The sequence below is a fragment of the Amblyraja radiata genome, chromosome 29 (assembly GCF_010909765.2).
Source record: "Amblyraja radiata isolate CabotCenter1 chromosome 29, sAmbRad1.1.pri, whole genome shotgun sequence".
Taxonomy (NCBI): domain Eukaryota; kingdom Metazoa; phylum Chordata; class Chondrichthyes; order Rajiformes; family Rajidae; genus Amblyraja; species Amblyraja radiata.
The window spans coordinates 25,712,444-25,739,477 of record NC_045984.1 but is presented as its reverse complement, the minus strand read 5'-3'; the positions used below and the strand labels follow the sequence as shown (position 1 = coordinate 25,739,477).

The 27,034-nt window shown below is 41.2% G+C and overlaps 1 protein-coding gene across 1 annotated transcript; it reads left to right on the top strand.

Annotated features, from left to right (window-relative positions):
- Positions 1 to 367: 367 nt before the first annotated feature.
- On the top strand, positions 368 to 17,761 carry thop1 (thimet oligopeptidase 1). The gene is made up of 12 exons (XM_033046950.1): positions 368 to 741; positions 5,368 to 5,516; positions 6,768 to 6,875; positions 8,474 to 8,576; positions 8,837 to 8,997; positions 10,191 to 10,326; positions 11,511 to 11,877; positions 12,600 to 12,801; positions 14,071 to 14,257; positions 15,106 to 15,240; positions 15,586 to 15,722; positions 16,630 to 17,761. The coding sequence occupies exons 1-12, from the start codon at positions 519 to 521 to the stop codon at positions 16,792 to 16,794; spliced, it is 2,073 nt and encodes a 690-aa protein (XP_032902841.1). The 5' UTR covers positions 368 to 518; the 3' UTR covers positions 16,795 to 17,761.
- The last annotated feature ends 9,273 nt before the right edge of the window (positions 17,762 to 27,034 follow it).

The window sequence follows — 27,034 nt, the reverse complement described above, 5'->3', positions numbered from 1 at the left end:
ATAAGATCCCCCCTCAATCTTCTAAATTCTAGCGAGTACAAACCAAGTCTATCCAGTCTTTCTTCATATGAAAGTCCTGACATCCCAGGAATCAGCCTGGTGAACCTTCTCTGTACTCCCTCTATGGCAAGAATGTCTTTCCTCAGATTAGGAGACCAAAACTTCGAATGGGAATGGGAGTGTTGAATGGAAGTTGAAGTGTTGAGCAACCGGGAGACCAGATGGGTTTTAGAGGAACAAGACCTCTAATGCCAAAGGGGCGGCGGAATGGGTCCTAGTTCCGTCTAATTGGTCGAGGCGAGTGTCAATCACCAGCACACCGCGCTCCTTTCTCTGATGACACGTGGACGTGGAGCCAATGAGGAGAGGGAGGGGCGGGACCTTGGCCGGCGTCGGTTGGGGCGAGTCCACGTTTAAATCAGCGTGGTGCTGCTGCTGTTGCTGCGCGAGTGTCAAGCGAGAGCCGATTGTGAGCTCCTCCAACCGCACGTTCGACGACACCTAGCTAGAGAAGCGTCATGTCTCCCACCGGCAAGTTGCTGATCGGCGGCGGGACGGGGGAGACCGCGGAGCCGAACCGCCTGCGCTGGAACCTGGGCAAGCAGCAAATCGAGGAGGAGGCCCAGGCCCTGATGTGCCGGACCAGGCGGGTGTACGATCGCGTCGGCTCCCTCGACCCGGCCGAGGTGACCTACGAGAACACGCTGAAGGAGCTGGCCGACATCGAGGTGGAATACACGGGTAAGGGGGGGAGGGGGGGGGCGGTTTGGGAAGGTCAAGGCTTCTGAAGAAGGGTCTCCACCCCCTCCTTTTCTCCAAAGTTGCTGTCTGGCCCGCTGAATTAAACCAGCTTTTATTTGTCTATCTCCGTTTAGACCAGCATTTCTACGCTGTTGTGTAGCTGGGGCAACAGCATTAGTGCAAAAAACAACAAGAAGTCGGACAAACTGGTTAAATGAGCTAGCTCAGTGCTGGAGGGGAGAGTGGACTCGGGGATGGATGTGCTTATGAGGCGCACGGTGCAGGTCATCCTGAAAAACCCCGGGCATCCCCTGCATGTAATTCTGGAGAGTCAAAAGAGTACTCAGAACAACAACCGACTCTTATCCCTGCCCTGTAGATCAGAGCGGTTCAGGAGATGCTTCACCCCTGCAGCCATTAGATTTTATAATTCGGACCGCTAGGCTGTAGGGGGATGCATTTTAAAATTTTTATTTGTTAATTATTGGTCTTTTTAAGTATTTATTGCTCTCAGGTAGTGTCCACATTGTATTTTATGTATTTTCTATCTGCGTTCTTTTTGAATGTGTGGGTTTGTTGGTTGGGGGCTTCTGGACATCCAAATTTCCCTGAGGGGATCAATAAAGTATTTATTATTATTATCTGCAGTTTCTTGCTACCTCCTCTGTGGGTGAGGCAGTCAGGGTGGAATTAATTATCCATTAACTCAACCATTAATTTTACATCATCATCATCATCATCATCGGAAACAAAACATCACCAGGGAAACTGCTGGACAGATCTGCACATCAGTCTTTAATGCATCTAAAACACAAAGTGTTGGAGTAACTCAGTGGGTCAGGCAGCATCTGTGGAGAGAAATGGGCGGATGATCCATTCCTTCCACAGACGCTGCCTGACCCGCTGAGTTCCTCCCACACTTTGTTTTACTCAAGATTACAGCCTTTGTTAGTTCCTTAGTTCACCATTTAGGCAATGTTGCATATTTAATTGTTAGTTTTTTTAGGGCAGTGATCTGGACATGCTGGTTGCAAGGCTTGAAGTATTTACTGTACATTCTGGTAGAATTCTGAAGGGTATATTTGGAATTAGTGCAACTCACAGATGTGCCCCTTGTAATAATACTTCCACTCCAGTGAATTGAGTGGAAAATCTGTGTCATTATTAGAGTTGTATTCTTCTGGATCACAAGGATCTGCTTACATACGTAAAAAAACCTAAGAAACTAATTTTGAAGGCAAATAGGTGTATCTCTTGTGACCCTGATCACAGCTGGGTTGCAAATAACTATGCTGCCTCACTCCTTATTTGCTATCTGTGTGGAGTTTGTACATTTTCCCCGTGATTGTTAGCAATTCCACCCAAGTGCACAGGTCTCCTTCACCCACCCCCTCCTTCCATGGTGTGCTGATAAGTTAATTGGCTCAGACAAATTGCTCTTTTGCTCAAGTGGCAAAAATAGCAAAGGGGATTTGATGGGTTGTAGGCGAGAGTAAATTGCAGGACTAGAGGGACATGAGGGGAATGGGACTAATGAGATTGATGTAATCCAGTTCTGATGTGGAGTCTTGACCTGAACCTTTGACCACCCCTTTGCTTCCACAGATGCTGCCTGACCCACTGAGTTTCTTTAGTGGTTTGTTTCTGTCTTAAAATTGTGATCTTGATGAATAGAAGAGCAGCCACAAAGGATTGAATGGATTGCTTCTATTTCTTCTGTTCTTATCAGTGATAGGTTATCCTCCAAATTGCATTGTCCTGCAAAGAGCTATGCAGGATGAAAGGCTGAATGGCCTCCTTAGCTGCTTTAAGGCTCTGAATTGTGGAACAGTTGATGGGGTAGAGAGAATTGGCTAATGGGATTACTTTTAGACTGTCCACCTCAAGAGCCAATGTGGATTTAAAGACCTGCTCATGTATTGCAAATTTTAAGAAGTCAGTGGCTTGGATTTCATTGAGCGTATTTTGTCAAGACCTCCCAATGGATGCCCTTCAGTAAAAAGTATCCAAGAAGTCTTTAGAATTAAAGATCAATTAGACTGGATTTAGATACGGGTTCAAAGTTAGTAAATCATTGCTAATTTGGTTGTTTTATGTGCATATTATTACATTTGTACCTCAACTTGGGAAATAAACTAAACCTAGGGCATACTATCCATTGTGTCAACCATGACTGATATGCCTCATAAAAATGGTATCAGGTTCTGTGAAAGAAAAATAAAACTCTCCTGTTGAAATGGGTGAATTCACCTAGACGCTAGTTGGAGTATTACATTCCATTGAATCGTACAGCACAGAAGAAACTAGTTTGTGGCTGTACCAACTCTTTGACAGTTCTTAATTTGCTCCCAATCACCTGCGCTTATCTCGTATCCCTGTTTTTGCTTTTCAAGTACAGTATGCACACAATCTTTTAGGTTACTACAAAATGTGCGTTCATCATCTGTTCGGGTATTGAATTGCAGATCATAACAATGCAGCATTGGAAGCAGTCTTCTCATCCATTGCATACTATTCAGTATTGTTTATTTCCAATGATTTTACATTTTATACTAAGGTCCTTCCAAAATTGAAATAGTCTAGATTTTTACCTGGGCAGATGATCTAAAAGTTTGCTTATGATTTTTAAGTCATGATCTTAGACTGCACTCGAGAGGAAAATAACAATACAGCAAGTTCTTTAGGGAATACTTTAAAAAAGCAAGATGAGATATTTATGACACACTATACTGAATTTATTACCACCTGTGTCTCAGTAGTCAATGCACCTGTGCACACCTGACATCTTTCATGTTGTTGAGACTTGTACCCAAACCAGAAGATAGCTAATGTGCATGGAATTAAATATCAGAAAATATCACATTGATGAAGGGGAAAAGATGTCTGCTGAATATATCCAGGCTTTGACTATTGTGACTGCACTTGAACTAATTGATATTTTCATTCAGTGTCCCAAGTGTCTGGTTATTGCAATAAATCCCCTTTTATTTTAGCCTGCATCCATAATATTCTAATTACAAACTAATGTGCGCACATTGTGAATAAGAAAACTCCTCTATTGGTAGCTAAAACATAATTATTTATTCTGAATAGAGTGAACTTTCACACTTTTGATCTGTACTGTCAATAGCATAAAGAAATTTCAGTGGTGACCCATCAAATTGATTGATGTTATATCTAGAAAGTACTGCTCAGAGATTTTTGTATTGTGGAAAAAACCTTTGTAAGCAGATGTAAGCAATAGATGAAACATTCAACTGTTGTATGGGAATAGCTGCTGACAGGAGATTTTACCTCTGTCTCTCCATGGCTTTGTTAGCCAAATAGATTGGATGTTATATCAGTTGTCACAATATATAGTAGAACCCAGAAGCCGCACATCAAATTTATGAACTGTCCAATCACTTAAATACGGTGTGTAAATTATAACTGAGTTTTCATTATGTCACTTTTTTTAAAGCAAGTCAAATTTCAGCATGCATTTTGCTAATGATTGCATTTAATACCTCAGTAAATGAAGAAGTCCAAGGTTTTGTGCAGTAATATACAGACAGCATTCAAGCATAAGTGGCAAATTACATTTGCACTACAGTTGATAGGCCAAAAGACTGGTACATTGAATATGCGGGTAGCACAGTTGTCTTGTGGCTGCAGTGATGCATGTTTGATTGCAACTGTCAACGTGGAGTTTTCATATTCTTGCTGTGACTGCATCAGGTACTTGGGTTTCCTTCTACATTTGGGACGACAGATGGCACAATGGGCTAAGTGTTCGGCTGGCAACCGGAAGGTAGCCGGTTCGAATCCCGCTTGGAGTGCATACTGTCGTTGTGTCCTTGGGCAAGACACTTCACCCACCTTTGCCTGTGTGTGAATGTGTGTGAGTGATTGGTGGTGGTCGGAGGGGCCGTAGGCGCAGATTGGCAGCCACGCTTCCGTCAGTCTGCCCCAGGGCAGCTGTGGCTACAGAAGTAGCTTACCACCACCGAGTGTGACTGAGGAGTGAATGAATAATGCGATGTAAAGCACCTTGAGTATTAGAAAGGCGCTATATAAATCCCATCCATTATTATTATTATTATTACATTCGTAAAAGGCATGCTGGTTGTTTGGTCAATCAGCAATTTGGGAACGGCAATAAATGCTGGTCTTGACATCTTCAGAAATGGGCAATATAGTTAATGAGCCAGAAGTACAAGTTTAGTTTTTTAGTTTAGAGATACAGTGCGGAAACACGCCCTTCGGCCCACCAAGTCTGTGTCGACCTATGATCACCCATACGCTACTTCTATCCTACACTATCAATTCTTTCATAAATTCATTTTACAATGAGGCCAAAGCATTGAAAACAAAAACACATGGTTATAATTTCATTTCTCGGAGACTATCCTAGTTGCTATCCAGTTATCCAAGTTGGAGAATGTATGCTTGTGGATGTCGGGTGCGGAATAGAGTGGGTTATGTTGTGGCGAATTGTGGAAATTGGGAGCAGTAAAACCACCCTTCCTAATGAACTATGCCAAATGCATAATAATGGGTCTATTCTTAATATCTGTGTAGTATAATGGAAGATCGATCTGTTGAATGCTTTGGAACTAATGTGAAACTTATTGTTTGATATTTCAGTTCAGCGTAATATTCTAGACTTCCCACAGCATGTTTCTCCATGCAAAGAAGTTCGGGCCGCCAGCACTGAGGCAGACAAGCAGTTGTCTGAATTTGACGTGGAGATGAGCATGAGAGAAGATGTCTACCAGAAGATTGTGGCTCTGCAGGTGAGAATTGAGGACTAAATGGTAGAGGTGCTGGTGTGACAAGAAGAATATTTTTAGGCCACTTTTATCCTGCAAGATTCCTTTGTGCAATGTTAGTTTCAAAACTATGGTGAGAGTACCATTATATTATTGTGTATTATTTTTTCCCCGTGATCCTGCTCAATTATGGCTAAGGAGCAAAGAGACATTCAGAATTCCTGCTGCTGATGATAGCTCAAGCATTTTGAGTTGAGAGGTTTTGAAAATATTTTCTGTTAAGAGGCAGATCTCCACATATGCAGCGTTTACTTAGATATTTAAGTACAGGAATGAAACCAACAGTGAAATACTTCAGTTTCTTCAGCATGCTCCAGCTTGCTTTTAGCTCAGATGGTGAGAGTTTTTGTTTGTTTTGTTCCCATATTGGATACTATAATTGCTTCTTTTTTTTTTGAGACCATGGCTGTACTCTTCACAGGAAGATTTGAACATTGATGCACTTCAGTCCCAACAAATTGAAAATCTTTTGACAACAAAAGTAGACACAAAATGCTGGAGTAACTCAGTGGGACAGGCAGCATCTCTGGGGAGAAGGAATGGGTGACATTTCGGGTTGAGACCCTTCTTCTTCACTGCTCCCCCTCTGTGTTGTCCGCTCCTCCAAATCATTTGACAATATGACTACTTAGATTGCTTCTGCATCATAGGGTTATGCATTTTGCTGTCATATAGGGCATAATCTAAACTGGCATCGCATTGCAGTATTTGAAGGAATGTTACATTGTTGGAGGTGTCGTTCATTAAATATGATGTTAAACTGAACATGCTAAGATGAATGTGAATGATCCGAGTCAAAATATTTAGTAACGGCTTGATTATTACTTCTCCATCATTCCATAAAACCAAAAATAGATTAATTGTTATTTTACATTATTCAATTGGCGCTCCGTGTTTGCATATTTTTCCTGACAGATTGTGTAAGTATTTGTCAATATAATAGTAATAAGTGAACCCATTGTTAATTATGTGAGAAAAGATTTGCTAGGGACTGTATTGTAAAATTATTTATCTTGCAGCTGTCTTCAGAAGAAAACGTTGCTATTTTTGAATGTAGGTAGCTGTTCTGGCAAATAAATCGGTCAAGAGCACGACAGTCGCGCTTGGGTGAAAGACAAACTTTGTTTGCATGAAGCGTATTTATTGGATTTCATTGAGAAGAAACATACATTTATGATAATTCCTTTCTCCTCGTCACTTTTTTTTTTTTTTTAGAATAAATGTCAAGCTAAAGAACTACGACCGGAAGCTAAGCGATACATGGATAGGCTGCTGAAATTAGGGAAAAGAAATGGACTTCATCTGTGTAAAGAGAAGCAAGAGGTGAATGGCAGTGAAACATGGCATTTGTAGATGTTAGTTTAATCTAGTATATTACTGTCATGTGTACCAAAATGCTGTGAAAAGCTTTGTCTGCAACCATAGTAATCTTGGTGTCATCTGCAAACCAACCCAAGCATTTACATCCAAGCTATTTACATATATCACAAACAACACAAATTCCAGCACAGATCCCTGCAGACCTCCACTGGTCATAGACTTCCAGTCTGAATATTGTCTTTCCACCACAACCCTCCGTCTTCTATCAGTAGGCCAGTTACGAATCCATACGACCAAGTCGCAAGTCTCTGTAAAGTCTGATTTTGGACTTGGGAGCTATGCTATATCATATTTTCTCACTTTAAGACCCAGTGTCCTGGCAATACTGGGTTGATGGTGTGTGGGGGTCGGCAGGTCTCAGCGCGACGCTGCCAATTCCTTTCACTGACACACCACTCAGCTGCCACAGGCTGCACTCGATCTGCTCGCTCATCCATCTGCTGCCTCCATTAAATCAAGATTTGTAGTCAGTGCAACAGTGACTTCTGTCGTCTCCCATATCTGCCCCCACTATTCCGCTCGGGGATGTCGCCATCTCCCGCTTCCCAAACTGGCCACAAAACTTTAGAGCATTTCCGATGATACGTGAGGTGAATCTGTAGACGGATACACGGCCAATAACTTTCCCCTTCACCTTCCACTGCCGGCATCTTTCAGATGACTTATTCAATCAAAATGAGAATACTAGAAAATTAAAGTGCAATTAATATTAACCTCCTTAAGACTTTAAAATTAAAAACCGGAGAATGTATCATCCATCCATGCACCAGCTGCTGTTTTCGGAAAGATGAGGACTCAATTTCATACATAGATTATTATCCGTGATGCATTCTGAGCAAGAAACTTGAAATCGAAATAATGTGTGCACTATGTTAGCAATTCCTGGTGACTAGGAAGAGCTGGTGTGGTCTCCAAACCCCAAAGTCAAATAATGACCTTCTCTGTGCTTTAGTCAACTGCCAATCTCTGGCATTCCCTGTTATCAGCCACCTAAGCCCCAATCTTTCCTATCCTCTCTGCATGTTCACCTCTCCTCTCACCCTATCACAACTTTCCACCAGTCCTTGGCACTATATGGATAAGTGATTACTGATGTTACTGACTCAGTTAAAGAGTAGCGGGATTTACAGACAAACAGTACACTTTTATAGGAAATTGAACTAGGTTTAGGTACTCAGAAAATAAACTAATATCGATTTGAGAACTGTATTTAAAAAATATCCTCTATAATGGCAACAAACAGATCAGTTGTGTAAAATCAACACAAGTCATTTGCAGTAACTGGTACACCAGCTAATTATTAATTGAACATGGAAGAGATCTTGGACATTCTAGTGCCTTGCCAGAGTATAATTTTCCTTGGATTTTTCCACTAGATTTTCCAGCAGGGAATTTCAGCTCTTTATATTATACTTTGTGAATAGTAGTTTAGTTAAGACACTGATCCTTACTACAGTATCTAATACTTTAGTCTGGAACGGCAAAAAAATCCTAAAACTTCGTATTGAATTGCTGCTTAAAGGACTAAATTTGTGCTTCAGGAGATCAAAACTATCAAGAAGCGAATCAGCACTTTATCCATAGACTTCAGCAAAAACTTGAACGAAAATACCACGTTCCTAGAGTTTACACAGGATGAACTGGGTAAGATTTTTATTTTTTAGATGGAAATAGTATTGGAATTTATGACAAATGAAAGTATATCTGTGCAGGTGGTTCTGCTATAATGCGTGTTTCCAAAAAAATGATTTGAATATAAGATGAATGATGAATTAAGCATGAATTGTATCAATTGTCTGATCTTTCTTTTTCCATGGAGTAAATTAATCTAAATTATTTAATCTATCTTTTAAAAGCGATTTCTGTGCCTTGATGGTGATAATATTAATGTATTGTGCTTCCAGGTGGTCTCCCTGATGACTTTATTAATAGTTTGGAGAAAGTGGAAAGTGGGAAGTTGAAGGTGACGCTAAAATATCCCCATTATTTTCCCTTAATGAAGAAATGTTATGTCCCAGAAACCAGGAAGGCGATGGAGCAAGCTTTTAACTCCCGCTGCATGGAGGTAGGCTAGGCTGTACTTGATGATCTCTTTAATAGATAATTCACAGTAAAGAAGCTGCTACTTTATCTCCTCAATATCGGTGTTTATTTGTTTCGCCATAGTTAGTTTCCACATAAATACAACTGTGTCATTAGCCAATGCACCCATGACACTTTCCAATTGAGGACCATCCTGTTAAATATAATGTTGCGTCCTGTACTTCTATATAATCTAAATGTTATTTTCTTTTATCATTAGTAATTTTAATCTTCAATTAAATCCAGCTTCCTTTGGAAAACCTTTAAGTATTGTTGTATCTAGTTCAATGATGTGTGACATTTGCAAGATTTCCTTTCTTGGATGATTTTTACTGTTCATCTTGAATGTCCAAAAGTGTACTTGAAACAATGCAAAATTAAGGGCATTCAGTTCCCTGGATCTATGCCACTTCCCAGTATCCCTGCAACTTATTCTCTCTCATACATGCCCATTCAATTCCTTCGATTCCTTATGCCATTAATCTAAACTAAGAACTAATTTCTGGATGCAATTAATTATTCAGCATGTCTTTGAGACATGGGAGGTAATCAAAACACCTGGAGAAAACCAACGGAGTCAAAGGAAAAACATACAACTCTGCAAGTGTCTGTGTTCCCGGAGATATATGCTGGCTGTCCTGTTTGAGGAAAGTGTAATTCTCTATCTATCCTGTTTTATTCTTTATTTTGGACACCTTTGTAAAATTATCTCAGGAATAGAATCAATTTATAGATTGCATCTGCACTTGAAACGTTGTGTTTTCCAGCCTGAGTCTCTGAATTGTGACTATCAGGAGCCCAGTCTAATTTCTTTATCCCATTGTAATTGGAATATTGGACCTTCTGTTCTTTATGACATGGTATGATAGTGCCTGAAGGATCCAGGTACTGGCGATTCAGTAAATAGTTTCAAATTATAATTGGAGACAGCAAGGACGTTTGTGGGAGAGCATATCAGAAGAATGATTCTGAAGAATACAGGCCTGAAATGTCATCTGTCCTTTTCCCCTCACGGACTCTACCTGGGCTGCCGAGTTCCTCCAACACTTCATCTTTTTCCTCAAGATACTTGCGTCTGCAGTTTCGTGTGTCTTCAGAAATACATGTTTTTTTACTTGTATTACTTGGTGTTTTAAATATGATTCATAAAGAAATTCCTTTCTTTTATCAATCTAGGACAATGCACAGATCCTTAAAGAACTGGTGGCACTTCGTAAAAAGAAATCTGATCTCCTGAACTTCAAGACTCACTCGGATTTTGTGCTAGAAATGAACATGGCTAAGAACAGCAAGAATGTCACTGTCTTTCTCGGTAATAAATGTCTATGAAATTTAGGTACATTTGTCGCAAGGATGCAGGTTTGACATTATTGTTGGGTGTTGTGGAGAAAGCCTTTACATCTAGTGGGTGGAGGCACTCGGCCTGATTCCATTTTGAATGGGACTGATACTGCACAAAGTGCTGCCAATAACTCGGCAGTTTCATGCAGTGGGTTTGTTGCAATGGCAAAAAGAAAGTTATTTATTCTGTTGAAATGTAAGGAACTCTTGCCATTTGGAAGGCAATATTGCATCAAATTCTGAGTCTTGGAATGATCCTGCCTAAAATCTGGACTGCTATTTTGCAAAAGGCGAGTTGAAACAGTGAAGAGATTATCTAAAAGATAGACACAAAGTGCACGGAGTCACTCAATGGGCTTACCGGGCAACGCCTTGCCTGAGGTCATTTGTGGCCGGCCTTGATCAGTCCTGGTCTTTTCTCGCCGCCAGCTCTTCACCCCTGCACAACCCCATACTTTCAGTCTGATGAAGGGTCCCGACCCGAAACGTCACTCATCCTTTTTCTCCAGAGGTGCTGCCTGACTTGAGTTACTCCAGTACATTATGTCTATCTTAGGTATAAATCGCACCTGCAGTTTCTTGTTTCTACTTTCTCCTTCTGAAAAAAAGATGTGTACAATTTAAGCTATCTTCCCAGTTGGAATGAGTCATAGGCACAATGAAGGATAGGAATTCACTTACTGTTGTGTTCCTATCTACAGATTATTAGTGGTATCATTTGATCAATTGCTAAATTGACCTAACCAAGGTCAATAAAGAATCGGGTGCAAACTCCTTACTAAAGATTTTTAATTTTCTTAATATTTTGTAAATTTTGTGCACCAGGAGGACCATGTGAACCATTGCTTGTTGTCAGTGTAGATAAATAGCAATGAATCAAAGTTTTTTTAATTATCTGTGCACAGGGTGTGGTTGCTCCAGTCAAGGCTTATAATTTTTTTTTATCCTTAATTGTGCCTGTACCTAAAGGGCAATTCGAGTCAATCCAATTGATGACTGGAATCGTGTATGGGCATGACTGGGCTGGGAGGGCAGATTTTTGTACCTGCGAAGTCTTGCAGCTCAGCAAGGGAAAGTAGAAAAAAGTGGAAGGGCCATTTCTGTTAATCCGATGATGCATCAATACACCCAAATCTTTTCAATATCACATTTCAGATGATCTAGCACGCAAACTAAAACCACTTGGTGAAGAAGAGAGGGCAGTTATCATTGATCTGAAGAAGGAAGAATGTGCAAAGCGAGGCTTTGATTTTGATGGCATTATAAATGCCTGGGATCTACGATACTACATGAATCTGGTGGAGGAGGTGAAGTATTTTGTGGATCAGAACATGCTGAAGGAATATTTTCCGATGGAAGTGGTTACAGCTGGCCTATTGGATATCTATCAAGAATTGCTAGGATTGACCTTCGAACTCATTGAGAATAAACCTATATGGCATGAGGATGTAAAGATGTACTCTGTGAAAGATGCCGCTTCTGGAGAGTTGCTGGGACAATTCTACTTGGACTTGTATCCAAGGTGATTTTTGAATACACTTGTCAGACTATTTTAAAACAATGAACCAGATTACAATTCATTCTGGTGACATTATTATCACAGAGCAATTACTAAATTACAGAATTCAGCACAGATCACTAAAGTTAAGTTATCATTATCACTAAATTTAGCCATGCCAATTTTGAGATGCCAATAAAAAAATTTAGGGTTGTCTCTGGTCTGTGCTGAGTAGCAAAGGTAGCAAGTTTAGATTAACCTAGTGTTTTTTTAAGGATAAGTTGTTGAACATAGGAGATGTGGAATTGCATAACATTGACATCCCAGATCAAAATAAAGCTATTAGAAATTGTGTGATTTTTATTTCTTCAGAGTAGAGTTGTAGGAATAATGTGGTGTATGCAATTCTGAAGCAAAATGGAAAGATCAGGGAATTCTCCATTTCTAGAACTGCATCAATAAATTAGAGCAGGACAAAAAATAGTTGGGAGTTGTTAAGGATCAACAATTAGAAAATAACTAATATTTATACTTTAATAGGGAAAAGAAGCAATAAGAATATTGTGATATGGAGTTGTTCAAGAGTCAGATCACTATATATTAAACTTTTAATCTTAGACAAATCCTATTCGTCTAATGGGTGTATGACTAATGACATTCAAGTAACAGGTATGTTTATTTATACTTGGCAATCTTAACTATCCAAGAAGATAGTAGACTTAGTACAAATCTGTGTGTTTTCACAGGGAAGGAAAGTATGGACATGCTGCGTGCTTTGGCCTTCAACCAGGCTGCTTGTTGCCAGACAAGACAAGGCAAATTACAGTGGCTGGTATGGTGGCAAACTTTACCAAGCCAACTCCCAGTGCTCCTTCATTACTTCAGCATGATGAGGTTGAGACCTACTTCCATGAGTTTGGTCATGTGATGCATCAGATCTGCTCCCAGGTAAGATCTCGTGTTCCCCACACTGGCATTTCACAGCAATATCAGAAGCAATTTGTTATACATCATTTGTGGGGCCAGATTCTATTCATTGCCACTTTAATCGATATTTGGAATATGCCGCTTGAATCTGCTTGTACACAGTGTTCACAGATATGCTTTCCAATTAAGGCTAATGAATTTCAATACAAAAGTACACTGTCTTTATTATTATTATTATTATTATTATTATTAAACACTGAATCTAGAAATAATATGTGTATTTTACCTCTAGCTATAAGCCTTTGCTGCACTCATAGCCAGGTAATCCCAAACTTGAGCAGATTTTTGAGATTGTTATTTTGCAAATATTCTACCGCTTTTATGTCTAAGTGCAATTTGGACACAGAATTCAGCCAATTTAATCCATGCTGGCTCTCCGGAGAGCATTCCAATCGGTCACACTCCCTGCCCCGCCCCTATCCTCTTCAAATGTATTCCCTTCAAGTGCCTGCCTAATTTTAATTGATTGTTTGGTTCTGTATACATCACGATCAGGCAATAAGTGACAAATTATTACAATTCTTTGGGGGGGAAAAAACAACTTCCTCACAAAATCGTGGATTTTCTCTGGGAGCGCTGGTTTCCTCCCACATCCCAAAGATGTGCAGGTTTGTAGGTTAATTGGCTTTAGTAAAGTGTCCTTAGTTTGAAAGATAGAACTAGTGTACAGGTGATCACTGGTTGGCGTGGACTTTGGTGGGCCAAAAGGACTGTTTCCACAATGTATCTCTAAATTAAACTAATTTTTTCAGATCAATTATCTTGGCCTGTGGCCTATGCCTACATAAATGACATAATGTAGGCATAGATAGGGTAGACAGTATTTAGATAGGCAAATAGTAGTGTAGGCAATAGAGGGATATGGATCTTGTACAGGCAGATTAGATCAGTTTAACTTAGCATCATGTTCAGCACAAACATTGTGGGCCCTTTCCTTTGCTCTACTGTTCCAAGTTCTATAATCACTACTACTAAATCCCGTTGAATCAGTTTTGATGTGTAATCATCAGCCTAAAATATTTACTCAATTTCTATCTCCACAGATGCTGCCTGTTTGCAACATTTTCAGATCTTTTTTTACATTTAGATTTAAAGCTGTCCACGGTGTTTTTCCTTTTGTGCTACCATACCTTGTTTGCTAGGTGCTGCAGAAAAATATCAACAATAGTGACATTCTATACGCTCCCACCACCAAGCACAATCCATTCAAATGTGGCATTTGTTTGACAGGCTGAATTTGCTATGTTCAGTGGGACGCATGTTGAGCGAGATTTTGTGGAGGCCCCCTCTCAGATGTTGGAAAACTGGGTTTGGGAGAAGGAACCCTTGCTCCGAATGTCGAAGCACTACAAAGACCAGAGCATGATTCCACACGATCTCCTGGAAAAGCTCCTTAAATCCAGGCTTGCTAACACTGGTAGGTATTAATACCATGCTTCACACCTGTGTAGTCCCACAATAAATAATCTTAAGAGCTCAGATGGGGTAAGCTCTTCCACACTGTGTCTAGGTATTCCAATGTCATAGCATAACAGTTTTCTGGATCATAGGAAGTGCACATCTCCTAACATGTCAAAAGGCATGGAGTGTGCTGGCAGGGAAATTTTCATAAAGGCATAACCTACTCCATTTTAATCATCTTTTAACAGTCAGTAAGAGTATCGTAGTCTGGGAAGCAGCATGGAGAAGATCTGCCATAAATGCACGTAGCTGTGGGGGATACTAATCCTGGAATTACATTTCAGTCTGGGGTGAGGTCAACTCTGTACATATTCTATGGCCAATATTATGCTGTCTTGAACACTCTTCCAACATTGTATTTGATGCTCTCTATGTCACCTCTGGACTACCAGAGGCTGCAGGAAAATCTGACAGCTGTTTATAAAAATATGAGAAGAAAAATAGTGAAGACAAACTTTTTCTCAGGATGGAAAAATCAAATACTAGAGGGCGTCGTTTTACCAGGGTGATAGGGGCAAAGTTTAAAGGAGATGTGCGGGGCAATTTTTTATTTATTTTTTTACATCAAGGGTAGTGAGTGCCTGGAACGTGCTGACAATTGCTGGTTGAGGCAGTTGCAACAGGAGCTTTTAAGAGGCTTTTGGATAGGCATATGGATATGCAGGGAATGGAGGAATATGGATCATGTGCAGTTAGATAAGAGATGGTCTTGGCATTGTGTTCGCAACAAACATTGAGCTATACGACCTGTTCTTCAGCGGTACTGTTCTATGTAAATCTTTCTTCCTCATTGTTTGCGTACAGGTCTCTTTAACTTAAGACAAATAATTTTGGCAAAGGTTGATCAGTCACTACACACAAGTTCGAATGCAAATATTGATGCCAAGGAAGAATATGCTAGGCTATGCAAAGAGATACTGGGAGTTCCAGCATCACCAGGTACCTGAAAAGAAATATATATTTTTCTGGCATTGATACAAACGGTGAATGTGTGTTCCTCAGTGTGGAATAGCCTTCCATGCACTGTACCATTCCTGCTGCTGGATTGTCTGTAATACACTACCTCAACATAGATAGGATCATATCTGGGACCCTGCTAGTTGAAATAATTTCAAGTGGCAACCCATTGCTCATTGATATTAATATATAGTGCTGTGCAAGGTTAATAACTTGTATGCAACCAAGCTAACATAACAAACTTAACTGGATCTCACCTATCAAAATATAATAAATAGAAATAATATATTAAAATACTGACCTGGAGAAATAATACTTATTTTCCAGGAACTAATATGCCGGCCACATTTGGACACCTAGCTGGGGGATATGATGCCCAGTATTACGGTTATCTCTGGAGTGAGGTGTACTCCATGGACATGTTCTACACTCGATTTCGACAAGAAGGCATCATGAGCGCAAAGGTATTGACTATTCAGAGAACAGTTTAGGGAGGAAAAACTAATACCTCAATTGTAACCACACAGTCGTATATTATTTTATGAGGCAGGTTATTAAATAGTTATTGGAAGCATTTTCCATCCCTAACATTGACTGCATTATCCCAGAGGTTGGCAATAGGACCAGGATAAGTATATGTCCCTGGAGGGAAGAATGCCAATTTGGCCCATCAAGTTTGTCCATCTCTTTACTGGAGTAATTTGGAACTGACCTCTGCCCCCAAAATCTTGCATTTTTCTATACTTAAATGTATCCAATATTCTTGTAAAATAACCTACTCTGGCAAAGTATTTGATACTCGTCCAATCTGTATGTGTGTAAATAGCTTCTCATTCTTCTCCTCCCTGTGTGGAAACCATGAACCTTGTGACTCTCACCAGCCAGAATATTCCTCCATTCACACTTTCAAATACAACTTATTTTTCAACCTTTTCTCTTTTATCTTTGTTTGACCTTTAGTTAGTTGGTGTTAATAACACCAAGTTGGTGAACTTCGTTCCTTGTACACTACATTTTAATCTCATTAACATTTCCTTCTCCCTCATGAAGTCGTTCAGCTCTCTGATAAATTAACCTGTTTACTGCAGCCACTCCGTATGTTCTGAGAAACCTGCTGGCAGCCTGTCTATCCCAGTATGGGATTTGCTAGTTGCATCTCCCACTGTACAGTTACCCTCAAACAATGTTATTCGAGGCTAGCTCTTTTTTTTCTTCTTCCTTTTCTTCTCTTTTTTTCCCCCCCCATTGTTATCTATTCTAGTTGTAAGCTTTCTTAATTGACAAACATGTAATAAAACAGTACTTAATGGCATTATGTGCCATCAGTTATTAAAAAATCTCCCAACCTCATTTTGTGCTTGTCTCCTACAGGTTGGAGTAGATTATCGAAACTCTATCCTTAAACCGGGCGGTTCGCTGGATGCTGAGGAGATGCTCAAATGTTTTTTGGGTCGAGAGCCAAAACAAGAAGCCTTTCTTCTCAGCAAAGGGCTGATAGTAGATCAAGATAAAAAGTCCACCCCAACGGCCTGTTGAGGTGGCTTGTTTTACTGTATATCACGTGTAACTTTCCACCATGGCACCGTAATCTCTCCTTGTATTACTGATGAACAGCTCTCCAGATGGATTTTGTGTTCAAGCATTAATGTATTGTTCAACTGCAACAAGCTAATGGGTTAACCATAACTTGTAAAGTTTGAGCAAAACACTTCTGTTAAACCCATTGTACAAGACAAATTATAACTTAAGTGAGATCTTTACAATTGTAATCACGATGTAATTAATAAGGAGAACCAGGAAACAAGCTCTTTTTACATAAATAACTGTCATGCAGTAAATGGTGCGGTATTCTCTGCTTGTATCACTAAAAAGGGGGAAAATAGCTAAAGTTCGTGATTCAATTGTGTGAGGGTAGGTTTGGTTGTATTGAGCTATTCGATTACTATCAGTGTAGTCAGATAGCTTGCCATTGCTTTCTACCTAACACAATGATTGATCAGTTCAGCAAGAAGTACAAATTGCTAATACTCCAAGGAGAAAATGTCACCTTCCAGTGAAATGTTGGATGTAAGGTCCACATGTTGTTAATAGTAATCAGTTTTTTGTTTTTTTAAAGAACAAAAAATGGAGCCTTCATATGTTCTGAACAAACAAATAGCTTCTAATCTGATTATAGGTCTTATTATGGCCAAGAATTTTTTATGGCAAATGTGCTTGTTTTCTGCAGTTTTTCTTCTATGGGTATTGACACAAATGACAGGGGTGCATGATGGGTCTCACCAGGTTTAGGAAGTTGCAGTTTGGACTGTTAACTGATAGTGGACTATATTTGGTTTGCACTCTTGATTTAAAGAAAAGCAGAGAGGTATGAGGTCACCCTGGCTCTCTAAAGCTGTCCAATAATCTTGTATGAAGAATTGCTCTGTAAGTAACAGGAAGAGAGCCTCTGCCGTCTGGAATTGTATCAGGATAACAAAATTAAAACATTAAAGAATGAACAAAATTTGGTTTAGTTGTCATTATATTCCTTTTTGTTCTGTTGCTGGGATAATTAAGTGTCTGTGTTTTGTAGGGTGATTGTTGCTGCTACTGTAGTGTGGAGATCTCTCTGTTTTCTTGGGGACATTTCCCAAGCTCTTTATGAAAAGGGCCTCCATATGAATGTTAATTGCATCCCATTCAAACAATGCTTCTTTCCCTGTTAACTTGGGAGATGAAAGCTGTGGATGTTCACTAGGGAAATCTCCCTGCAAGACTTGTTCTTCTTGCTGGTCATTCCATCTGCTCCTCAGCCACTATCTCTCGGCCCCCAGGTTTCTACGGAGACGCAAGGAACTGCAGATGCTGAAATCTTAAGCAAATCACGGTGGTTGAGAAACTCAGCAGGTTGGGCAGCATTGTAGAGGGAATGGATAGGCAACATTTTGGACCGGCACCCTTCAGACATTTTGGGGGGGGGGGGGGAGAGAAAGCTGGAAATGTGAAGCTGGGTGAGGGGTGGGGAACAAAGCTTGGCAAGTGATGTGTGGATACAGGTGAGGAAAGGTTTGACTGGCAGAAGGGTCCAGATCTCCATGCTGCTCTTTCTCCAGCACTAGCCATTGCTTTCAGTTGGATGGGTTATACAACATGCCACACACCATGTCATAGTCTATGCACTTGCTTTCCTATGATTCTGGCTCTTCTTCCAGCACAGCAGTGTCATATGATGGTGGGTGGAAATGTTGTGTGCATGCAATCTTGCCATGTTTCATATTGGATGCTGTTTGGAAGTATCCATGTCTGTTAACATTTTGATAACATTATCTGCAACATTTTCTTTCTAAGATGAGGTGGAGGTGATAAGAGGTGGTGGTTCAATGTTAAATCCATTCATTAAAGAGATCTCCCAGCCAATGTACCGCATGCAGGGAAGTTCCAATATAGAGGGGCCTGCATAATCACTATGGCAGAATTGAGTACCAGTGCTGTGCAGAGTAAAGAAAAATAATTACTGTGAAATCGGATGAAAAAGATTTACAGCAGGAAAGGTTTCTTCAGTAAATTTGAGATTGGTTTTTGACAATAGAAATTTGTTAATGTCGTGGGCGGAATGCTACATAATATGCCCAACCAATGATACATTTGTGATAAATAGATGAAACTAAATGGTGCAAGATTGCCCCTGTTTCAAAAGTATATAACGCCATAGCCCTTCAATATTCATAATCACAGCCACTATCTTTATCAGACTCTTCATTTGCTGAAGAGGTGTAGATCTGGTTATATTTTCAGTAAGAAAGATGGTCAAAGGATGATTGCGTTATTGCACATTGATCATGATTGTTCTTGATTGACTTCAGCAACACATTCTGCCCAAACCTTCACCTTAAAAGGCCACATTTGTCTCTCCATCGCGCGCACACACATGGTTCTACTCTAAATCATAACATTATGGTTTAACTCCATGATTTTTTAGCACTTCTGAGATATAGAAAATATATTAAAAATAAATGGTGTGACAGTCGTAGTCTAAATGACTGGCTGTGCTTACTTTGAAGAAGTTCTCCGAAGAAAATGTATTAATGAACGTACAGCCCTCCACTCACTGCCATAACCCCGACTGGGTGATCAAACCTGCCGTCAAGGGAGGTGCCACGGTAGTCTGGTCTGATCTCTACCGCTCTGAGATCAGGCGCCTCAGGACACCTACTTATTCTTGAAACATGACCCCACAGACGAGCACCAGGCCATTATCTCAAACACCATCACTGGCTTTATCACTTCTGGCTCCCTGCCCTCCCAAGCCTCCATCCTCATCATTCCACAGCCCCATTTAACCTTCTCCCCAAAATCCACAAACCTGACTCTCCTGGCAGACCCATTGTTTCTGCTTGTTCTTGTCCTACCAAACTTATTTCCACATACCTCGACTCCATCCTATCGTCCCCAACCCCCCGGTCAAATCTCTCCCTACCTATGTCCAAGACACCTCACACGCTCTTCGTCTCCTCATTGACTTCCGTTTTCCAGGCCCCCACTCCCTCATCTTCATCATGGATGTCCGATCACTCTACACCTCCATCCCCCATCAGGAGGGTCTTAAAGCCCTCCGTTTCTTCCTCGACCGCAGAACCAATCAATCCGTCTACCAATACTCTTCTGCCTAGTGGAGTTGGTCCTTACCCTCAAAAACTTTTCCTTTAACTCCTCCCATTTCCTCCAAATCCAAGGCGTAGCTATGGGCATGCGCATGGGCCCCAGCTATGCCTGCCTTTTTGTAGGGTATGTCGAACAATCCTATACCCGAACTCTACCTCCGCTACATTGGCGACTGCATTGGTGCTACCTCCTGCACCCATGCAGAACTCACTGACTTCATCCATTTCATCACTAACTTCCATCCGGCACTCAAATTCACCTGGACCATTTCCGACATCTCCCTACCTTTTCAAGACCTCACTATCTCCATTGCAGGTAACAGACTACTGACTGACATCTACTACAAACCCACTGACTCCCATGGCTATCTGGACTACACTTCTTCCCCTCCCCCTGCTTCCTGTAAGGACTCTATCCTCCATCTACGCCGCATCTGCACCCAGGATGAGGTGTTCCAAACCAGGGCATCGGAGATGTCCTCATTCTTTAGGGAACGGGGGGATCCTCTCTTCGACTATAGATGAGGCTCTCACCAGGGTCTCCTCTATATCCCGTAGGTTTGCACACTCCCCTTCCCCCCCCACTCGTAACAAGGACAGTCCCCCTGGTCCTCACCTTCCACCCTACCAGCCGTCATGTACAACAAATAATCCTCCAACATTTTCGCCACCTCCAACGGGATCCCACCACTGGCCACATCTTCCCATCTCCTCCCCTTTCGGTTTTCCACAGAGACCGCTCCCTCCGTAACTCCCAGGTCAATTTGTCCCTTCCCACCCAAACCACCCCCTCCCCTGGTACTTTCCCTTGCAACCGCAGGAAATGCTACATTTGTCGTTTTACCTCCCCCCTCAACTCCATCCAAGGACCCAAGCAGTTTTTCCAGGTGCGGCAGAGGTTCACCTGCACCTCCTCCAACCTCATCTATTGCATCCGCTGTTCTAGGTGTCAACTTCTCTACATCGGTGAGACCAAGCACAGGCTTGGCGATCGCTTCGCCCAACACCTCCGCTCAGTTCTGATTATCTTTTAATTTCAAAATAGACTTTATTCGAGAAATAAATATATACAATACATGATCCTTACAAAACTCCATCCGACATTGTCGGAAGCTAGACATACATACAATACAGTTTCCCCAAGTCACAATTTTATCCCACACCCTTGCCACTCATATGGCCTACTGGCGTGGAATCCCTTCCCTTATTTTAACCAACTTGATCTCCCGGTGGCTCAGCACTTCAACTCCCCATCCCATTTCAAATCCGACTTTTTTGTCCTGGGCCTCCTCCATGGCTATAGTGAGTCCCTCTGCAAAATGGAGGAGCAGCACCTCATATTTCGCTTGGGTAGCTTACACCCCAGCTGTATGAACATTGACTTCGCCAATTTCAGCTAGGCCTTGCTTTCTCCTTCCTTCTCCTCCCCTTCCCAGCTATCCCACAGCCTACCGTCTCCGCCCTTTCTTCTTCCCGCCACCTCCACCCTCACATCTGTCTGAAGAAGGTTCTCGACCCGAAACGTCACCTATTCCTTCGCTCCATAGATGCTGCCTCACCCGCTGAGTTTCTCCAGCATTTTTGTCTGCAGTGTATTAAAAGGTGACTGAAAAGCTCAAGGCCTGTACACAAAGTAAAACATTCAACTGAATAATTGGCTAAAGGTTTCACACAGCATTTGCTGTTTAGTGTGTTGGTTTAAGATGATACCTATAACCTCTATAACATAATACTGATGGGGTTGGAAGGCTACACATTTGTGCCCTCAATTCAATACAGTTTACTTTGATACAATATTAAGGTAGCACAAGGTATTGCAAGCCGTTCAAACATTACAAGTTTACAATGTGCACAATGGGAAATACATAATGTATACAAAAACAAAGATTGGTATCATTCAATAAATGCATTCACAATCCTTTTTGGTTAGCGTGGAGTTTGCTGTGCATTTTGTAGAGCATATCTTTATGTGAAAGAGAATCTGAGGTATTTCCTATTTCCTATTATGAATGCTCCCAGAAATGGTTCATATAGTTTGCAATTCAAATTAATAAAACTCGATAATTCATTTTATTTTCTTGTTATTTCTTTTATTTTAATTTGCAGAATGAAGACATCGCTGCTCGGGCCAAATTGTATTACCCCTCCCATAATTGACCTTGAGAATAGGGTGATGTGCTGACTGCTGAACTGCCTCCAGGCTCAACTCGTGATCATTGTTGCAATAGATCTCTGTCCAGCCTTCTTTGTTTAAGCCTCAGTAAACTTGAAGTCATGCAAATCTCGTTTGCATGTCTTAACTTGTACCATCCTTTTCACACCATCCCTCTCCCTAACACCACCCGACTCCAACCAATTCTTATGTAATCTTATAACCAGTCTGTCCTGACCCTTTGTTCAAAAAGGAACTGCAGATGCTGGAAGATCGAAGGTACACAAAATTGCTGGGGAAACTCAGCGGGTGCAGCAGCATCTATGGAGCGAAGGAAATAACCCTTCTTCAGACTCCTGACCTGTCCTGACCCTTTAATCTGTTCAGCTGCCATCCCCCAAACCCATGTCCTGGAATTAATATCTCTGTGCCTCAGCATTCAGGATCTCTTCAAATAGGTTTATTTGACCAAGTATACGATCGTACCAACAAATGTTGCTTTCCATGGCTCATCATTTCTTTATCTTCAATTAGGTTTAGGTTTATTATTGTCTTGTACCAAGATATAGTGAGAAGCTTTAGTTTATATGCTATCAAATATCAGATATATCATACATAGATACAATCAGTTCTTCTTCTTTCGTGTGGCGTGCACAGCCTAAAGTTGTTGGACAACTTGTTCTATTTGATCTTCCGTTTGTGCACGTCGAGTTAATTGCATTAGTCGAAACAGGGCGGACCACGTGAAGGTTGCAATCTTCCACCCCATACAATCAGTTCAAACTCAACTACAAAGAGTGCAGAATATTGTTCTCGGCGTTGTAGCGCATCAGTTCCTTAGGCAAAGGCCAATGTCTTCAATGGGGTAGAGGTGAATCGCACTGTAGCTTAGCTTATGGAAGGACTATTCAGAGGCCTGATAACAGGGCAAGAAGCTGCTTCTGTCTGAAGAAGGGTTTCGGCCCGAAACTTTGCCTATTTCCTTCGCTCCATAGATGCTGCTGCACCCGCTGAGTTTCTCCAGCATTTTTGTGTACCTTCGATTTTCCAGCATCTGCAGTTCCTTCTTGAAAACTCTGGGTCTGGGGGTGTGCACTTTCATATTCTGTTAGACAGGAGTGGGAAAAAGAAGGACAAGTCTGATTATGTTGGCTGTATGAAGTGTCGAGTCAATAGTTGGAAATCTGGTCCGTGTGATGGACTCGGCTACATACACAACTCTGCAATTTCTTGTGGTCTCAGGCCATCAAATTGAAGCATCTCTGGGTAATTAGCTGCATTAAGCACGGCACATAAATGTAAATTGCTGTTGGCATTTTGTTTTAATGCTATACCTCAGTCTTTCAGCAGAGGGAGTCAATTTGTGATTTAAGGGTAATTCAAAAATCTAATACTGCCAATGCTGGAGTCCTGAGATTAAAAAAAAAAAAAATTATGCAAACGTCTGCAGATTAGTTAGGTATAGCCACGTCTCATTTTATGTGTGGGCTACGTTTTTGAAAAGCAGCGTGTATCTCAAAAACTAGGGAATTTTTACCAGAAAAATGTATATAAATGGTACAGGCTAGAGGAAAGATCATACAACTGTATTTCACACAAGAAATGGTTCATTTATGGACTGATATTATTATTTTGTCCTACTCATACGAATAAAGAAAAAAGTTGTTAAAGAAAAAAAACAACAGTGAAGAATTAAATATTGTTTTATTTAAAATCTATTTTTGAATGTAAATGCTAACACTTACATTGACATACTTGCCCAAGATGGCGTGGGTGGAGGGTTGAGGAGGAATGCTACTGGGAGCGGGGGTCCTCCACATTAGCTGATGATGTTGGAGACAGAGGTGAGGGCTATGGTTGAGGCAGCGGTTTGGTTTACATTAGTTTATTATTGTCATGTGTACGTACCAAGGTACAGAAAAAAGCTTTTTGGTGCATGCTATTCTGTCAAAGAAGACTGCATGATTACCATCAAGCCTTCCATTGTGTACAGATAAAGGATAAAGGGTGCAATACTTAGTGCAAGATAAAGTCCGATTAAAGATAGTTTAAATGTATCCAATGAGGAAGATGGGGGAGGGGGAGGGGGAGGGGGAGGGGGGGTCAGGACTGCACTCTGGCTGTTCAGTTGCCTGATAACAGCTGGGAACAAACTGCCCCTGAACCTGGAGGTATGCGTTTTCAAACTTCTGCACCTCTTGCCTGACGGGTGAGGGGAGAACCGGGAGTGATAGGCAAAGGTGATATTTCAAATTCGGTCTGCCCATTCCCTCCACACATGCTGCATCCAGCACTTGCTGTTTTATCCAAGAGCAGAATAACTTGTCTGCTCTCCTCTTGTCTGAGAGTTCCCTTCAGTAAAGAAATGGTGTATTGTTCATTGCACTCATACAGAAGGAATGAATACTTCCTCAAGAATTCATCGTTCGATATGATTCATGATTAATAGTAGACTTGTATCTGAGCCAAATGCTGTGTGTTCAATATAGATGGAATTTTTATGAGTTGGTTGACAAACTACTGGGGTATTTCAGGTTCAGCTATTTAGAATCTATAGCATTAATTTGAGGATGGGGGAGGAAGGGAATACTGAATACAGTGCACCCAAGTTTGCTGGTAATACAGAACCAGATGAGATAATGCACTGAAGGAAGGAATCTGGGAGGAGCTGAAGGACTAGTCTGAATCTGGAGCTCACTGGGAGTAGTTGATGTGACTAGTACAGAAGCATTGATAGGAAACAACACATGTCGGGGAGACTCAAAGTGCTGGAGTAACTCAGCGAGTCAGGCAGCATTCCTGGAGAAAATGGATTTCTACACATGTAGGGTATATGGCAATAGGTCTTGGTGAAGAAAGATATGGCACAGTGGTACAGCTGGTAGAGCTACTTTCTCATAGTGCCAGAGGCCCGGTTTCAATCCTGACCTCAGGTGCTAGTTGTGTGGAATCTGCAGGTTCTCCCTGTGACCGTAAGTTTCCGCCAGATGCTCAGATTTCCTCTCACATCCAAAAGGTTAATTGGCCCTCTGTAAATTGCCCACGGTGAAGAGAGTGGATGAGAAAGTAGGATAATGTATGAATGTGATAGATGGTCGGCCAGCATGGACTGGGTGGGCCAAAGGGCCTGTTTCCATGCTCTATCTCTAAACTAAAGTGGTTTAGTAATGGTGCACTATGGAACAGTTGGATGAAATGGCCTGTTTTTTCTTCCAGAAATCCTTTGTGATCCTCTGAAACCTGTATAGGCCATACCAGTAGGTGGAGTATGATGTGAAAAAATGTGAGACTATTTAGATTGTTAGGGGAAAAAAAAAAAAAATAGGGTGTGCTCAGCTCCAGCAGAGACCCACTAAATGGCTACGATCCACCACCAGGAACTGCTTCATCCAATCTGGCAACTTGTGCGTACCAGCAATGAAATCCAGTCCAATAACTCGTTGATATTTCCACAAGCACTACCACCCACTGACAGGATGACAAGCACTTGGGGATACCGCCATATATATATATATATATATATTCTACTGCGGGTTCGCTAGACAGAAACATAACCCTGGTACCCTCTCCCTCCCTCCCCCACCCATTCCTCCCCAATCACCACTTCACACCCACTTACAACCTGACTCGATTCTGCAAAGATCTGTCTTCACCTTCTCCATTATGGTCTGGTTTGGCTCAGCCACCAAGCACGACATCCGGAGGCTGCAGCGCATCGTTCGATCAGCCGAGAAGGTTGTTGGCTGCAACCTTCCCCCCATCGACGAACTGTACACTTCAAGGCCCAGGAAGCGAGCGGGAAAGATCATCTCTGACCCATCTCACCCTGGCCACAAACTCTTTGAAGCACTTCCCTCTGGAAGGCAACTCCGGACTGTCAAAGCCGCCAAAGCCGCCACATAAAAACAGCTTTTTTTTCCCACGAGCTGTAGCTCTACTCAATAACCAAAAGTCTGTAGCCTCCTTTTGTTCTGGTATTTTATTTCATTCTTCAAATGTTTAAATTATAATGTTTTATTTTAAATTGTCTACTGAATATCATGTTGTTACTTGCGAGCAATGTACCAAGGCAAATTCCTTGTATGTATACATATTTGTCTAATAAAATGTATTCAATTCAATTCAATTACCCTCTATTCTACACATATTTGAAGATGTATCGCCATCCTAACATGTAGTGCCTCAAAATCCTGTCATTCCAATCAGCAATTACACTGTGGAGCATTCCCATGGTCCTTCTGAGATGCATTGTAGATGGTGGAGACATTTGGGAGAATCAGGAGATAATCAATTCACTTGGTGCAGAATACCCAGTCTTTGAGCTATACTTAATGCACAGAGTCTTTTACCCAGAGTGGGTGAATCAAAACTTGAGGACATAGTTTTAAGGTGGGGTGGAGGATATTTAATAGGAACCTGAGGGGCAACTTTTTTGCACAAAGGGTGGTAGGTATATGGAACGAGCTGCTGGAGGAAGTAGTTGAGGAAGGTAATATCACAACATTTAAAAAACATTTAGACAGGTATATGGATTAGATAGGTTTAGAAATATATGGGCCACATGCAAAGCAGGTGGAACTAGTGGGAGATGGGGCATCTTGATCGGTGTGGGCAAGTTGGGCCGAAGGGCCTGATTCCATGCAGTTTGACTATGACTATGACTATACTTGTAGCCACGGCTTTTGAAAGGCTGATCCAATTAACTTTCTGTTCTATAGTAATTTCTATAAAAAGTGAATGAGAATCTGTTTTTCAGAAGGGTTATGTGTGCCTTTGTACATGAATCATAGAAAATTAGGAAAATAGTTGGTTAGCTTTTATTAAAATGGGATTAACATCTAGGAGAAAAGATTGCTTCAGGGCAATCATGCGGGGTCTTGTTAAGGTTGCCTTGAAAGAACCGTGTACACTTTTGGTCTCGTCTGAACTTGGGTTCATTGGGACAAATCCGGGGTTGGGTTTGATTGCTCCACGAGGAAAGATT

Coding starts and splice junctions, on each gene's coding strand:
- thop1 (XM_033046950.1), top strand. CDS start 519: ATGTCTCCCACCGGCAAGTTGCTGATCGGCGGCGGGACGGGGGAGACC. Junction 6,876..8,473: donor TGTGTAAAGAGAAGCAAGAG/GTGAATGGCAGT, acceptor TTTGTGCTTCAG/GAGATCAAAACTATCAAGAA. Junction 14,258..15,105: donor ATCCAGGCTTGCTAACACTG/GTAGGTATTAAT, acceptor GTTTGCGTACAG/GTCTCTTTAACTTAAGACAA.